Below are 16388 nucleotides of genomic sequence, written 5' to 3' on the forward strand. Positions count from 1 at the left end.
GTTTGATGTGTTCTTAGTTGTGTGTGATGTCATTTTCTTGTATAATCAGCCCCTATTTATTCTTGAGACCTGACGGTTGTGCTCAATTCCCTCTACCTTGTGTCACTTCTTTTTTTTTTATAGGAAAACACACACTTAATATTAATCAAATAACAATAGAGTTTACATCATGAAGAATTGTTAATTCTAAGAAACTAGGACAATTCTCCATCCACATACATTGATGAGCTATGCCTTTGGCATACTTTGCTAGTAAATGAGCAACATACCTTGTGTCACTTCTTGGTTGTAACTACTAATTGTCTTAGTGTTAACAAAGCTCAGTGAACTCTCTCAATTGCTCTAAGGCAACAATTACCTTTCCACTCATGGTTGCTTAGCATGTGTTTTTGTGTTTGATTGCCTTCAATGGCAACTCAAACTAATTGGACACTAATTGTTTGTTCGAGATAACTTACCTTCTAATTGCTTGTGAATTCCACTTGATTAATTCCACTTGTCATTCATTTGGACTTAATCCCTAATTAAATCATTTTCAACCTGGCAATCATGTGAAACTCATTTTCCACTTGGCCTTGCACTATTTTGCCATGTATATTTTATATTCCATTGAAACCTTTCATTTTGACAATGAAGAGGATTCTAAATTCCTTTCCATCCTATAACCTATTTTTAGTGATTGATTAATCTCTCTTCACGAATAAGTTGGTTTTGTTTTGTTTTTTTGTTTGTTTTTGTTTTTGTTTTTTTTTCTTCATTTTAGCATTAGTGTTCAATAATGAGAGGGCACATGTGGACATTTCCCAGTTTTTAGCAAATTAATGTCCAAGAGCAAAATGATCATTTTACATGTTTTGGATATTCTATCAACTAACAGTTAGTATTTTTTTCTAATACGTCTTACTGATAGTTCATCCTCTATACATCTTAAATGCCTAAAGAATAAGCATATCTAAGTAAATTCATCACTTATGTTAGGAAAAAAAAAAAATCAAGGCTTCAATAACAAAAGAAAAATGTAATTTTATTAAGAAAGTACTCACATTATGCTGAAAATGTGACATAGTTGTCAGTGAAAAAGCTCATCATTTTACATATATCTCTTCTCTCAAAGTATCACCAAAGTGGACTAAATAGACCAAATGGACCGAAATGGATTGAATGGATCAAAGTGGATCGAAGCGGATTGAATGGACCAACATGGATTGAAGTGGTCCAAATAGAGCAAATGGATTGAAATGCTACTTTGATGTGGCTTAACAAGAACGTAGTAATAATAAATGTTTTACTCTAACTTTTAGATATTTTTATATAGATATAGATATAGATGAGTTCGAAGTTTAAATTAGCATCACATTAGTTCATCATGAAACTTGAGAGCTTAATGTTCTTTTTATTGAGTTAAAATCAGGGGGTTTAGATCAAGATGAAATAAAGGAAAATTTTTCACCGGTCAAAGAATGATCACTTAGCTTCACTTTGTAGAAAATTCTGACATAGAACTTACTCAGAAACCTTCCCCAAACCCACAAAACTGACTTCATCATCCAAAACACCAATCTTTAATAAAATTACCCACCTAAAGTCATCCCTATTCACTCAAATGATAACACCTATAGGAGTGTGGATATTTTTTGTGTTTTAAACTGGAATAATGTGTACAAGTGAAGGGAAAGTTTGTAAATCAGACATGGGTCCTACTGTTACGCTTCACATAAGGTTTCATAGGGGATCCTATGAATGTTGTGCTGCTGGCTTTAAATTGTTGTGTAATTGAGTAATTCTTTTACCTATCTCATATTCTTAATTTTAATAATTTTCATTTCTTCTCTTTTTAATGACATGTAATATAATTAAAGATAAATTTCTAACTATAGTAACACATAATAAATATTATGAATGGTCTATGTATAAGATAATTTCTTATAAAATATTCCAAAATGCAAAACACATTGCGCAGAACATAGGTTATTCACAACAAATTGAGAAAGCAGAGGATCACAACCGCTAACTCATTTATGCAGTAGAGGAATGCATAAAACAGATGAATTCTCAACCGCTAATTCAGTTGGCATTATATGATGAATTCTCAACTGTGTCGTGGTTAGCATCACCCACAGGCCACAACCGCGGTGGAATTGTATATGTATGTTTCGTGGTCAGCCCCATCAATCGTCTGCTTTGTATAGTTGACTGGGATGCCTGAAAAATATAGGGGAAAAAAATTATTACCTCTTCTATACAATATGTACATTAGATATATGATACTATGATAGCTCAAAAAAAAAAAAAAAACTGCTTTACTTTTAAATACCCTGGGGGTTACAATTACTATTTTTGAGAGAGAAAAATCATAGTACTTTTAAATTTCGAAACAAATAATGTGTTGGAGATAAGAATAGAAGCTAATTACCATCGAAATTGGGGGTCATCTTGTTGGTTCCATGGCGTCCATTTTTGCTTTAAGACTACCCTGCGATGCAACCTTTGGGACAAGTTTCTCGTTAGTGAAATCGCCCATGATGGCCTTGGAATTTGAAAGTTATGAAATGAAAGGCTGAAAAGTAGAGGGTGATTTACCTTCAAATTCCTAGGCCATCATGGTTGATTTCACTAACATTGTGTACGGAAATTTGGAGGGAGAGGAGACTAGACTGCTAGAGGGTAAGGTGCAGAACCAAAGGATAGGAGAGGTGTATTTATCCCTACCTATGTTTTAAAATATGAATTTTGTTAACAAATGCTCTAATAGTAGTGGTTAAGATACATATAATGCATTTATTGAATAATGCTTTTAGACCATAAAAAAAAAAAAAAAAAGTCAAACCGTAATAAATTTGTGTATATAAACTAATAAATCATTAACATGTGTATTTTATTTATTGAAAAGCGTGCATACAAATCATAATTAAACATTTATTGATCTTTAATGCATGCTCTTAGGACACTCATTAACAAGGGTTTAGCTTACTTCCAGTATTTTCTTTTAATAAACATCTTTTTTTATTTTAAATAACAATAGCAAGTGATAGTAGATTTTAATCTCTACATTTTATTTAGTTAGTGGGTGATGTGACAGTTTCTAATTAAAACAAAAGAAAATTTCCGTTAAAAAAGTACTAGAGGTAAGTCAAACTCTATTAACAAAACTCTTAAAAATATTCCCTATTTAAAAGGGCTCGGTTAGTAAACTATTTTAAGAACATTTCAATACCACTTTCATAGAAAATATAAAAGACTGTCAAAAAAATTAGTGACTTTTTTATTTTTCCTATAAAAGGTTTCTAAAAAAGGCATCCGTTAATTTTTTTTTTTTTTTTTTGAGATAGTTACAATATTCTAGTAAACCTGCAATCTAAACCATTTCTCCTCTAAATTTCTAAACACTTTATTTACGAGAAAGTACCTATTAAGCTACAATACTCTTTCAGCCAAAATCTTTTTGGGAGAGATAGGTAATTAAACCGCGAATCTAGCATGATTATGTTGAAAATTGCAATAAACAAAATAAAGTAAATAAACAAATAGGAAATGGAAAAGACAATAATAATAAATTAATAATAAAGTCTGCCGACAATAATAACAATTTTTTTGGTCATTTTTTCTAAAAGTAGTCTTTTTCTTATTTAGTGTTTGTCATTTTATATTACCATCAGTTTTCAGTTTTGCTTTTTTGTTTTGTTTTGTTTTTTGTTTTTTCATTGGTTTTTGTCTGGCACTTCTCATTGCTGTCTTTTTTTATCTCTTTTTTCTTAATATTTGGTTTGATTTTTCCCCCTTTTTTTTCTTATTTTTTTAAAATTTTTTTATTTAATAGGGGCATGAAAGTAAATTTATACAAACAATATTTTTTATCCTCTTATTTTTCTTCTTAACCAAATAGATAAGTTTTACATATCTCAACTTTTCCATCTTTCCAACCAAATATATATGGAAGAGCTAAGTCTCTTTTATCCTCCCACTTTTCTATTAATTTCTCATTTTCTATCATCCTTTTCCACAATTCCAACCAAATAGACCCTTAATCTTAATTATTGTCAAAAGAACATATAATTAAAATAAAAAATAAAAGAATAAAAGTTAAATAATAGATAATTTTTTAAGCTTATATAATCTAAAGTCACTAAATTGAAGCCTTTAAGACTCAGCCTCAGCCTCAGCCTCAGTCTCATGAAACAAAGTAAAGAGCAATTGAAAGTGTGAAACATATTTACATAGAGTAAAAAATAAAAATAAAAACTAAAGAAACAAAAATAAAAGGAAAAAATGTAGATAAAAAATCCCTTTAAAAAAAAAAAAAAAGGATCAACCCTTGCGACCCACAACTCAACCAAACTTGTCGTTTCAATGAGTTGGGTACAGGTTGACTCTTTCTTATCGGTCCAAAAATCTATTACCAGATCAATATCTTCTCTTCGGGTTTGGGTCCATTTTTAATAAGTATAATCTTTTAGTTGCTAAACAAGCTACTGAACAACTTCAAGTGTTGGAATCGCTAAGGCAGAAAGAAACCAATTAATCAGGTTCATTTCTTCCAAATAAAAATGAAATAAACTTGTTTCACTATTCTAAAGTCTTATACAGCTAAATTTTGTGAATAAAATTCAAGGGATATTTACAATGTTCATAATTGATAATTCGACTCTCCTCAACCTCAGAATATCTATACAGAATCTATAAAGAAGAGATTGATAGGGTGGATTCCAGTTTGGGTCAGAGGCATCACATTTTCTAATTTACATTTTAAGATCATACCTCCATAGATACCAAAACATCTGCAAAGCACGTTCACAAGTGTTGGGCTCTCCAATCAACTGCAAAATTCTCACCACTGTCGTCGTCACAGGATGATTCTTCATGCCTGGACTCCTTGGCAACACCCTCAGATGCTTTTCTACGTTTGACAGGCCTGGCAACCTGCAGTTCCAATTTCTTCTTCCTCAACATTTCCACTTTCTCCCAATACGTTCTGCAAAAAAGGAAATGGAATGAAGAATATTGGCAAAGAAGATTGGAGAAGCAGGATGTGAAAATTTGACCAACAATCACACAGCTCAACATACTTCTGCTCAACAGCTTCAGCCTCTTCTATCATTTCAGCAGCATCAATCTGCAGTTACAATTGAAACAACAGGAAAACAATTTTAAGTTTCTAGTGTGGATAGATAGCATGGAAAAATAGAATGCAGAAGTGAACAGTTCGATTATATTTCAACCCTCACCTCCTCTTTCTCAAAACGGTCATCCACCTCCTGCAAGTCCTCTTTGAATCAACTTTTCGAATTCCTTGTACCCATCTCTAACCACAACACCAAACAAATTTTCAATGTTATGGTGTGTTCCATGCCATTAAAGAAAAAATATGAAGTAATAGAAAAGAATTTGTTCCATTTGAAACTTTGCCACAGACAAACAGACCACACCATATTCTGCTCTAAATTTATTGATGAATTGGAGAAACCTCCATGAGGTTTAAAATAATATAGCGCCAACCTACAAATACCGCAATAGTCAGACCTCAAACAAATGGGTCTTCTTTCCTGTGGTGGCTCGTTTGTTAAGCCTATTGCAAAAATTAACATTAAGAATTGGGTCTAATTTTGTGATTTACTAGATGGGTAGGCAACACAATATGCACATTAGATAACTGAGTTATCAATGCAGCCAGTTTGGACATCAAATTAAGAATATTTTCGATATCAATACTACTATAGATATTGGAGAACCATACAACTGAAAGTCCAATTCTTCGATTTGTGGTCCGCAGCAGCATTGGATAAGATTTAATCATAGAAGATCTCATAAACAGGAGGTGAACTGCCCTGATTTGTACTCCAGCAAGTCTATGTAATTATAATTCATGATGGAATTTTATATGGATGTTCAAATGGTGATTTACATATGTTCTAAAATATATTTGATCTAACTAATAACATAAAATCCTTGATCAACAGCTACTAACCAAGACACAAGCTTGCAATATTAGCCACCAATTTAAGTTGTCCAAGCAGCAGAGTCCATCAAGACAATGATGATATTTATCAGCCATACTAGTTAAAGGAAAAGAAAAGGCAGAAAAGGAAAGGGCCAAAAAAAATGAAGAAGTCATAAGGCCCCCAAGTAAATATTTCCCCAAAATAACATCAAAGGCAACCACTGAAAAGACCTCTTTGCATTACAGGACTTTTCTTAAAACTACTTTGTAAACCCTGTCGCAATTTGATAGAGAACCAATATTTAGAGCAGATAAAATAAAACAAAGGGAAAAATTACAATTATATTAACATTTGACTTGAATAGAAGAGAGCATTAAGATGCAGAGATACCAATAGGCAGTCTATCTATTTCACTCACCATGTTTGAACTCTCCTCTGGTAGAACAGAAAGCCCAGTCTTTTTGTATAAATCAGTCTCCACTGACTTGAGCGAATCCTTTCCTAATAGTACATTAATAAGTAAATAGAATCCCTTCCTATCAGTAAATAATCACAATTCACAATCAAATTAAACTAAGGGAATAAATAAATAAATGCCTATTTTGGTCCCTAAATTAAAAAGTTTCAACCAAGTCTCTATGATATTCAAAAGGGTTAATTACACTTTACCAACTTATGGTTTGTGTCAAGTTTGAGTTGCCAGCCAATGTATAAAATGTTGCACATTACCCACCTGAGATCACATCCTTTAATGTTTTTTCAGGCCCAAATTGTTAAAATTTGTATGTGCAAACTCAAATTCCTTTAAAAGAAGTACCAGAAAATACAATAGCAAACTCACTGAAATCTGAATACATTAAACTTCCAAACCAAAAGCAAATACAATTAGACCTCAAGTGAGTTGAGCATGTTAAACCACAGCTTGACTACTCAAACTTGATCCAAACCATGAATGGAAAGTTTAATTTCCCCAAGCTAAAAAAAATATCCAATTAACTCCTTCCATCCCCGTCTGTTTAGAAACCATGACAGAAATTGCTGATTTTTTTGGCTATTCAAATCAACAGAGTAAAAATACCTTCTTTCTATTAAAAATGACACACTGGTGAAAAATATCCCAGTGCAATTAAAGTCATGGTCCTTAAATAGATTTGATTAGGACTTGATTATAGCCTTTTGACTTTCTTAAGGACTTGATTGAACTAAATAAAATCAATACAGACAAATGATAGTTATTATGATTAAAAGAAAAATCAGATACAAGCTCATACCGGTTTTTAGCATTTTCGTATCATTGTTGTCAAAAAAATTTGGAGGGAGCATAGATGACTGATTTTTGGGCAGTTCTGTTGAGCATTCAGCTTTAACGCTATGTGACTCTGTAGATTGTACAGATTTAGGTTTAATCAACTCCTTATGGGGCTCAGCTTTCACATTGTTAACCCAGGTTAGCCCTGCTGCATTAGCCTTGATAGTATTTATTGCCTGTACCAGCATAGGCATCCAATTAGTAAATACTCATTAACAACCGAAGAAATATGGGGTCCAGAAAGATATGCCATATAAAATATAATCAATACAACAATTGAAAATTTGGCTCAAAATGAAAAATCCCAAAACAGAAAGCACAAATCAAGGAATTTTTAGCAATAACTGATGTGAAATTTTTCTAAACTCCCAACCCCACCCCACCCCCCTTTTCTCTCTCTCCGTAGAAGAAAATCCTACGGGTGATATCAGTTCAGTGAAATCGGTGTTTAGGGCATTTTTTACACCAAACCGAGGCTGTCGGTTTTGCCATATTTGACATCAGCACCAAGACATAGGGTAGGAATACCAAAACTGAGCCAATTGTAATTCAATCAGTTTAGTACGGCTGGTTGGTTCTATAGTTTTTGCTTTCATTTTCTCATCAACCAAAAGGAAACAAAGAAAATCAAAAGCCTAGTCAATCCACCGTCACTGAAATCCTATACAGAAGAAAAATCTCACACTCAAATCAACCACCACCACTGAAACAGAGGAAAAATATGCAACCCAAGCATATTACAAAAATCCAGAATACCCTTTTAGTTTTTGAGCATTTGCCACTAAATTGATCAAAACAAGGCAATAGAAACCAGCAAATAAAACAGAAAAATTAGGAAGATAAACAAAACAAAAAATATCCAAAGGCTGACTTCAATTACAAAATTGAAATCCTAGAATTCTTTTTGTGTTCTCATTTTTTTTATCAAAATGCCCAAATTTCCCCAATGTTCATATGAGAGACTTGGATACAATTAATTGCAGTAGGTGATATGCTCTCAGTAAATTTCATAAGAGAGTGATAGAGAGTGGCTCAGTGGGGGCTTGTCAGCGTTGGATCGAGTCGTTTGGTAAAAATCTAAATTGATTATAAAAAAAATAAAATTAAAAATCCTTACCCAAAAACATACATTGACCATAAGGGAGACCTTAACCATTTTCGAATATCTTTACAAGTACATCATAAAGCATTGCACCCTCCACCATCCGTAAAGACAGTGTTATATGGTTTCCTCTAATTCACTTTAATGAGGGAAGGACAGGAAACCAACATCAGACAGTGCCTTCTCTTGCGAATATATATATGTGAAAGTTGTTAATTTCATATACAATATATTTATAAATTATGACCTACTCTAGTATCAAAATATTAATATTTATATTTGTGTATGTACGTTTACGTACATGTACGATGGTTTATATTGACTCGAAACTAATATATTAATACCAAAATTTGGTCCCACAAACAAAAAATCCTAGCTCCACTCCTGTTTACAAGTACATCATAAAGCATTGCAAACTCCACCATTCATAAAGACAATGTTATATGGTTTCCTCTTATTCACTTTAACTAGGGAAGAATAGGAAACCAACATCAGACGGTGCCTTCTCTTACATGGAAATTTCTGAATACAGGCCAAATAAGCATAGAGTAACTCTCACAAACATCATCAATGCACTTTCCACACCAAAAAGGTGGGAAAAAACCTTAGAGCCGAACACTCCGCAAAATTATGGAAGATCATAATTCATAATGAAGCAACATCTAAGCATATCAGCCCGTGTATATACATGTGATTTGTTTGTAATCTAATGTTTTTATGAGTGATCATATAAACAGGAGCCTGTGATATATTTACATGTCGATGGTAAAAAAATCACCTCATGATGTTTACGAGAAACTTGGTGGGCATCCCAATGGGATTCGGATTTTAAAAGGATGTCACAAACCCTACAAACAGCCTGCTTAACCTCATTTTACCTGCATAAATTACAAGAAAAGACAAACCATACAGTAATAAACTTCATCATAAACCGCTTTCCTTATCAAAAGAAAAAAGAAACTTCATCATGAATAAGAATACACAAACGCGCCACTCAAAATGTATAGTCTGAGCATAAAAAAAAAACAATGCTGGCTCCAATTTGAGAGAATGACCCGAATTCCAAGCTTATTCATAACGAGAATTCCAATGTTGGTTTCAGAAAAAAGAAGAATAATATAAAAATTATTCGAGTACTCAAAAATCTGATTGATGCTAAACTTACGAGAGGAGAATCTATGCGCTTCTCTTTCTTCTTATTCGAATTCTCTTTCTTTCTTCTTTGTTTTCTCTTCGACCTACCAAAAAGTTTTCTCCCCAACACGGGGAGAAAATTGGGGAGAGAAAAAATTGGGGTTGGATTGATGAAAATGCCCATGTGTATTGTGGACATGGGTTTCATCCATGCCGGTGTTTTTTCTTCTTCTTCTACCATTTGCACATACACATATTTTTTGCTAAAAAAAATGTTACTTTTTTGTTTGCACATACACAATTTTTTTTTGCTAAAAAATTGTATTACTTTTTTGTTTCATATAATGGGAATATAATTGTAAATTTTTACCAACTTTACTTTTTCATTATTTCATTTTTCTTCTCAACCAAATAAATAAGTTTTTCTCTCTCAACTTTTTCATCATTTCAACTAAACACGAGTGAAAATAGTCAAATACCACGTTTTGGCAAAATTTGTGGCAATCTAGCACTGTTTCAGAACTAATTAGCAATATACCACTTTTTTGGTACTCGAGTTCACTAAACTTGAGTTCTAAATGGTACTCGAGTTTAGTAAACTAGAGTTCCTAGTGAGCATTCCATCGTGGCCCTAGTTAAGCTGGCATTTAAAAATGCCACGTGGTACTCGATGATGTGAAGCTCAAGTACTATGTGTCCTATACCCAAGTTTATTGGGCTCAAGTACGGCTCGGGTTCTAGGAATTTTTAGTCCACCATACTCGAGTTCAGTGAACTCGGGTATGGCTAGGGTTCAGTCCTAATTGAATTCACTATACACTTAAGTCACCCTTGTTTTTAACACACTCTTAACTCTCTGAATCTCCCTCTCTCCCACTTAGTCTTACTCTCTCATCACTTTCACTTTCTCATTCTCCCTTTCACTCTCTCAATCTCGCTATCATCTCGCTCTCACTCTCCCATACACTCTCAATCTCCCTCTCAGTCTCGCTCTGTACTCTCACTCTTAATCTACATCTTCAATTTGGAATCACAAGGTTGTAGACACTCGATTTTGCACCCATGATTTAATCAAGGGAGATGGTTGAAATGATCATCCATATACCTTAAAAATCATGATTGCATTACATGCATCAATTTGTTCTTGCATTACATGCATTAATTCATTTATTACATATCATAAAAATGATCTTGAGGTTCTAACGGTAGCAACGGTGTGTTCCGTTTCCAAATCGAACCACCAGATTGAAAGATATCGCATGATTAAGTTTGCACGGTCAACATGCATTGTGTCTAGGTAGAGTCGACCACGCACGATTTATTTAAATTAATTCTGATTGGTTAAACAATTAAAATTAATTAAATAATTTTGTGATTAGTTGATAATTAGTGTCTAAGATAGGATTGCTTGCATAGGAATAAAAGGAATAATTGGATAACAATAAAATTGTGGATAATTTGAACTTTATCAAAATTTATTTTAGGATATTTATTTACAAGATAATTGTTCTTGAAAAGATCCGAATTATCCAGAAAAGAGATCTTAGAACACAGATTGTAAACACGTCTAAGTGCAAGGACCGGCTCAAGAAAACCTAGAAAGAGAGTCCAAAGCGCACCTAAATACGAAAGTACGTTTGGTGCCCAAGAGTACCATTCAGCACTTTAGGAGTGCCGAACGGCACTTTAAAAGTGCCGAATGGCACTCTTTTAGGCTTTGGCTCAATTTACTTCGGGTGCCAATAAGGCACACCCTTTTCAACTTTTTCGCAGAAAGACGTGTCCCGATTCGCATTCTAATTGTCTGAGCTATTTTTTAGAGTTTTCCAGCCTCTATAACTAGAGACTAGATCTCATAATTCAAAACACTTTTTTACGCTCTGAGAGGCACACTCTTTTACGCTCTCAAATTGCACATATTTGCTAATCCCCTCTCTAATATTTTTGTTGAAATTAGGGTTTTTAGGTTTCAAAGACAATTGAATAAATTTCTTTGAACCCTAACATATCCCCTCAAGAAGAAGAGTGCTCCATGCAAGAGGTTGTCTCTTAACCCTTTTTCGTTATGCCTTCCTTTTATGATGATGCATGCATGTTTTTTAGTTTAGTTGTGTCAAATATCTACAATATGAATTGTTAATTATTGTTTTGTTAAAGCATGATCTTGAATCTTTTATTGTAATTGTGATTTTTTTCATAATTTTAAAAATCTGCATATAACCAATTCCTATTTTTAAAATAAAATGGATCTACATCTTCCTTAGATGTAGATCTGAATTTTTCTTAATTAAAAAATGATCTGCATCTTCCTTAGATGTAGATCTGAATTTTTCTTAAATCAAAAATGGATCTGCATTGCAAATTTGAAATTTTCTCAAATCAAAAATTGATTTGCATCTTCATTAGATGCAAATATGATTTTATTTTATTATTATTATTTTTTTATCAAAAAACTGATTTGTATCTTCTTTAGGTACAAATCTTATTTTTTAACATATGCAGATTTTGAATCAAAGAAAAAGATCATGCATGATTGTGTTTATGGTTGTTTGTTTTGTTTGGTTCATATAGCATAAATTTGGTTTATGAATGAAATTCTCTTCATAAAAAAAATCTTTTTCATATTTTCGAACATAGAAAAACATATCTGATTTTTCTGTCATCAAAAACCATCTTTTTTATCATCACAAAACAGATCTGTTCTTTTACAAAACTAAAATCATTTTTTTAAAATTCACTTAAAACAAATCTGGTTTTTATAAACCAAAATCAATTTTTTAATCACTAAAACAAATCTGATTTTTTTTTTTTTTTTTTAACAAAGAAGAGGATACATTCATAAATAAATTTATGTGATTTAGTTTTCGTTTTTCATGTGCAACGTATCATTCATAGCATGCATAAAGGGGAACATACGTCACAAGAGTCTAAAAGACCAAACTCTGTCTGGGTGGAATGGGTACCTAACACCTTCCCATTCCATAACCTAACCTCCAAATTTAGGTCTTTGAATAAGTAGATCTAAGCCTTGTCTTTATTTTTATTTTGGGTAGAATGTAACTAGGACAAAAAGCCATGTATTTTTGGTAGATTGTAACTAGGACCCTGTAGACACTCAATTTTGTACCCATGATTTAATCAAAGAGAATGACTTGAATGATCATTCATGTACCCCAAAAATCATTATTGCATTACATGCATTAATTTGTTCTCGCATGACATGCATCAATTCATTTGTTGTATATCATAAAAATGATCTTGAGATTCTAACGGTCACTATGGTGTGTCCGGTTTCCAAATCGAACCATTGGATCGGAAGATATCACATGATCAAGTTTGCACAGTCAGCATGCATTGTGTCTAGGTAGAATCGACCACGCACAATTAATTTAAATTAATTCTAATTGGTTAAACAATTAAAATTAATTAAATAATTCTGTGATTGGTTGATAATTAGTGTCTAAAATAGGATTGCATGCATAGGAATAAAAGGGATGATTGGATAACAATAAAATTGTGGATAATCTGAACTTTATCAAGATTTATTTTAGGGTATTTATCTACAAGATAATTGTTCCTAAAAAGCCTAAATTATCCAGAAAAGAGATAGAAAATCATAGACTAAGGATGAAACACGTCTAGATGCAAGGACCAGATAAAAAAAAAAAAAAACCCTAAAAAGAGAGTCCAAAAGGCACCTGAACACAAAAGAACGCCAAAAGCACCGTTCAGCACTTTTGGAGTGTTGAACGGCACTTTAAAAGTACCGAATTGACTCCTTTTGGGCTTTGGCCCAACTCCCTTCGGGTGACGATAAAGCACACCGTTTTCGATCTTTTCGTAGAAGGATAAGTCCCAATTCGCGCTCTACATGTCGAAGCTATTTTTTAGATTTTTCTGGCCTCTATAAATAGAGGCCAGATCTCATAATTTAACACACTTTTTTTACCCCCTCCAGAGAGACTTTTCTTCGCTTTGAGAGGCACACTTAAATTGTTGATATTTGCTGATCCCCTCTTTGATATTTAGGGCTTTTAGTTTTCAAAGATAATTGAATAAATTTCTTTGAACCCTAAAACATCCTCTCAAGAACAAGAAGTGCTCCATGCAAGAGGTTATTTTCAATCACCCTATTCCTTTTCCTTTATGCTTTTCTCTATTATGATAATGCATGTTTTTCTTTATCCATAACATGAATTGTTAATTGTTGTGTTGTTAAAGCATGATCTTGATTTTTTTTTTTTATATATATATATAATTGTTGTGATCTCTTTCTTAATTTCAATAATCTGCATATAATCGATTCTTTTTCTTAAAATAAAAAACAGATCTGCATCTTTCTTAGATGTAGATCTGAATTTTTTTCTCAATTAAAAACAGATCTGCATCTTTCTTAGATATAGATATGAATTTTTCCTCAAATAAAACGGATCTGCATCTTTATTAGATGTAGATTTGAATTTTTCTGAAATCAAAAACTGATTTGTATCTTTCTTTGATATAGATCTGATTTTTTTTTTTTTTTTTTAACATTTGCAGATTTTAAATCAAAGAAAAAGATTATGCATGATTGTGTTTATGGTTGTTTGTTCTATTTTATTCATGTAGCATAAATTTATTTAATGAATGAAACTCTCTTCATAAAAAATATTTTCCATATTTTTTGAACATCACAAAACAAATCTGATTTTTTAGTTGTCAAAAACCTTTTTTTTTTTTTATCACCAAAACAGATCTGAATTTTTTTAAACAAAGAAGAGGATTCATTCATAAATAAATTTATGTGATTTAAGTTTTGTTTCACATGTTCAACATATCATTCATAACATGCATGAAAGTGGTATATTAGTCACAAGAGTCTAGAAGACCAGACTCTGTCTAGGCAGAATGGGTGCCTAATACCTTCTCATTCTATAACCTAGCCTCTGAATTTAGGTATTTGGATAAGTAGATCTAAGCCTTGTCTTTATTTATTAATTTTTTTTTTTTTGGTAGAATGTAACTAGGATAAAAAGCCATGTAATTATTTGGTAGTTTGTAACTAGGACCCAAAGCCATTTAATTTTCAAATTTTCAAATATGTATTTTTATTCAATCAATGAAAGGAAATAATTCAGTCATGTATTTGTATATATTTATTTTTTCTTATTTTTTTGTATAAAAAATAAGTGGCGACTCCACATTACTTACCCAAAAAGAGAGGTGCCCTAAAATGTACCCAAATTTCTTTTTTGAGAGGCACCCCCAATTTTGGCGGTCTCTCATAGACCCAAAGCCATGTAATTTTCAAATATGTATTCATTTTACTCAATCAATAAAGGAACTATTTAGCCATGTATAGTTGTATTTAATTTTTTCTTATTTTTTTTTTTGTATAAAAAAATAAGTGGCGACTTCACACCACTTACCCAAAAAAAGAGATGCCCCAAAAAGTACACCCAAAATCTCTCTCTTTTTTGAGAGGCCCCTTAATTTTCCCGGTCTCTCACGAAGGCACATTCTCCTTATCTCAATATTTGTTTGAGCATTTGGGGGTTAGGGTTATTTGTGGGTATATGTTAGTAATTGGGAGTGGGATTAATTTGTGGGTAATTTGTGGCTATGAAAACTTGTTATGGCTTCATCACATTGATGCATTATATTATGTTGTTGTTCTAATTAACAATTTCTATATTTTATTCAACTGTTGTTATTTTGATAACATGATAGGTTTGCGCTTTCTTCAGTGATGGTTGCTCTAATTTGTTTGTCGAGAGAAATTTTGTTGAGATTTTAAAACTTTAGATATGAATCAGTATCTCCTTTCAATCCTTTTGGTTTCCATGTTTATCTTGTATTTGGGTTGGCTTCTAGGATCCATATTGTTGTATTTGATTGCTTTTAAGTACAATGAGCCATTAATCACCTTTAATTTATGCCAGATATGGACCCATATGGAGCGGGACCCTCTACGAGCTCTTTCTTAACGAGGCTGTCTGTGCATCGTTCAAGTTTGCTTTGGGATGCTCCTTCGACAGGTGAGGTATGCACTTGTCCAAAATCGTAGTGTAGTAGAAAGATTTTTCTTACTATGCACTTGTCCCTAGCATTAACATTTAAGTTTGAAGCATATTTATTATGTGCTTAGTGAATACTATTATTAATACAACGTTGCTCCGTTTGCAAGAAGTGCCAGGTGTACTGACTTGTCGTCACTGATTTATAAGTGTGCCTGAAGGTGGATTAGATCCACAGATTGCTGCTTATATCGCAGATGCGGGGTTAGAGGGGCTACTTTGGGTCCCAAATATTGAATAATTGCCCATTTTATATTACTCAAGCTTTACTTTTTATTTGGCTTATTTTTAAAAAGATAGGCTCATGATAGAGCATGTTTTAAATATTAATAAGTTCTCTTTAAATATGTTGTATCTATTTATTTTTTTAAATTTATATTAATAAGTCGTTGAATCAAATAAATCTACGTGAAGTTTATAGTACCAATACCAAATTATGTTTTCATAAAAAAAAATATAAAAAAAAAACTACACAATATATTTCCTTAAAAAAAAAAAAACTATATAATATATTTATCTATAAATAGATTGAAAATTGATCACAAATTTCCAAAAAGCTTCTACAAAATCCCCAAAGAATTGGTTAAAAATAAAGATAAATTAGGTAAAGATACACTTTAACAAAATAGATGCACTCCTCAACAAAATAGATGCATAATATAATTCTTATATATATAATTTAAATACTATTGATAGTCATTTTTATATTTTGTTAACACTTTAAAAAATTTTGTAAGGATATTACTAGGTATAAAATGTAAATTGTCCATGTTTTTTATTTTTATTGTGAAGTTTTTTTTTTTTTTTTTTTTTTTTACAATTCATTTATTCTAAACTCTTTAGTTTTTGTA

The 16388-nt window shown here is 32.0% G+C and overlaps 1 protein-coding gene and 1 long non-coding RNA gene across 3 annotated transcripts; both read right to left on the reverse strand.

Moving 5' to 3' along the window:
* Positions 1-1884: 1884 nt before the first annotated feature.
* Positions 1885-4840, reverse strand: LOC136067522 (uncharacterized). The gene is made up of 4 exons (XR_010628986.1): positions 4756-4840; positions 2581-2709; positions 2414-2485; positions 1885-2202 (listed from the first exon to the last, which is right to left on the reverse strand). It is a non-coding gene; the product is annotated as an uncharacterized LOC136067522 (long non-coding RNA).
* Positions 4841-4905: 65 nt separating this feature from the next.
* On the reverse strand, positions 4906-9717 carry LOC112040597 (uncharacterized). 2 transcript variants are annotated; one of them, XR_010628985.1, is made up of 7 exons: positions 9513-9717; positions 9126-9225; positions 7208-7421; positions 6355-6437; positions 5223-5299; positions 5064-5110; positions 4906-4969 (listed from the first exon to the last, which is right to left on the reverse strand). XR_010628985.1 is itself a non-coding variant. In XM_065773518.1 (6 exons), the coding sequence occupies exons 1-5, from the start codon at positions 8399-8401 to the stop codon at positions 5092-5094; spliced, it is 432 nt and encodes a 143-aa protein (XP_065629590.1). In that variant the 5' UTR covers positions 8402-8508; the 3' UTR covers positions 4906-4969; positions 5064-5091. The 2 variants fall into 2 exon arrangements, 1 of the variants encoding a protein (XP_065629590.1); XM_065773518.1 differs by lacking the exons at positions 9126-9225; positions 9513-9717 and adding an exon at positions 8363-8508.
* Between the last annotated feature and the right edge of the window lie 6671 nt (positions 9718-16388).

Source organism: Quercus suber, unplaced genomic scaffold (assembly GCF_002906115.3).
Source record: "Quercus suber isolate HL8 unplaced genomic scaffold, Cork oak 2.0 scaffold_76, whole genome shotgun sequence".
NCBI lineage: Eukaryota > Viridiplantae > Streptophyta > Magnoliopsida > Fagales > Fagaceae > Quercus > Quercus suber.

Coding starts and splice junctions, on each gene's coding strand:
- LOC112040597 (XM_065773518.1), bottom strand. CDS start 8,401: ATGGTTAAGGTCTCCCTTATGGTCAATGTATGTTTTTGG. Junction 7,422..8,362: donor TGGTCAATGTATGTTTTTGG/GTAAGGATTTTT, acceptor ATGCTGGTACAG/GCAATAAATACTATCAAGGC. Junction 5,300..6,354: donor CAGAGGAGAGTTCAAACATG/GTGAGTGAAATA, acceptor TGTTGTGGTTAG/AGATGGGTACAAGGAATTCG.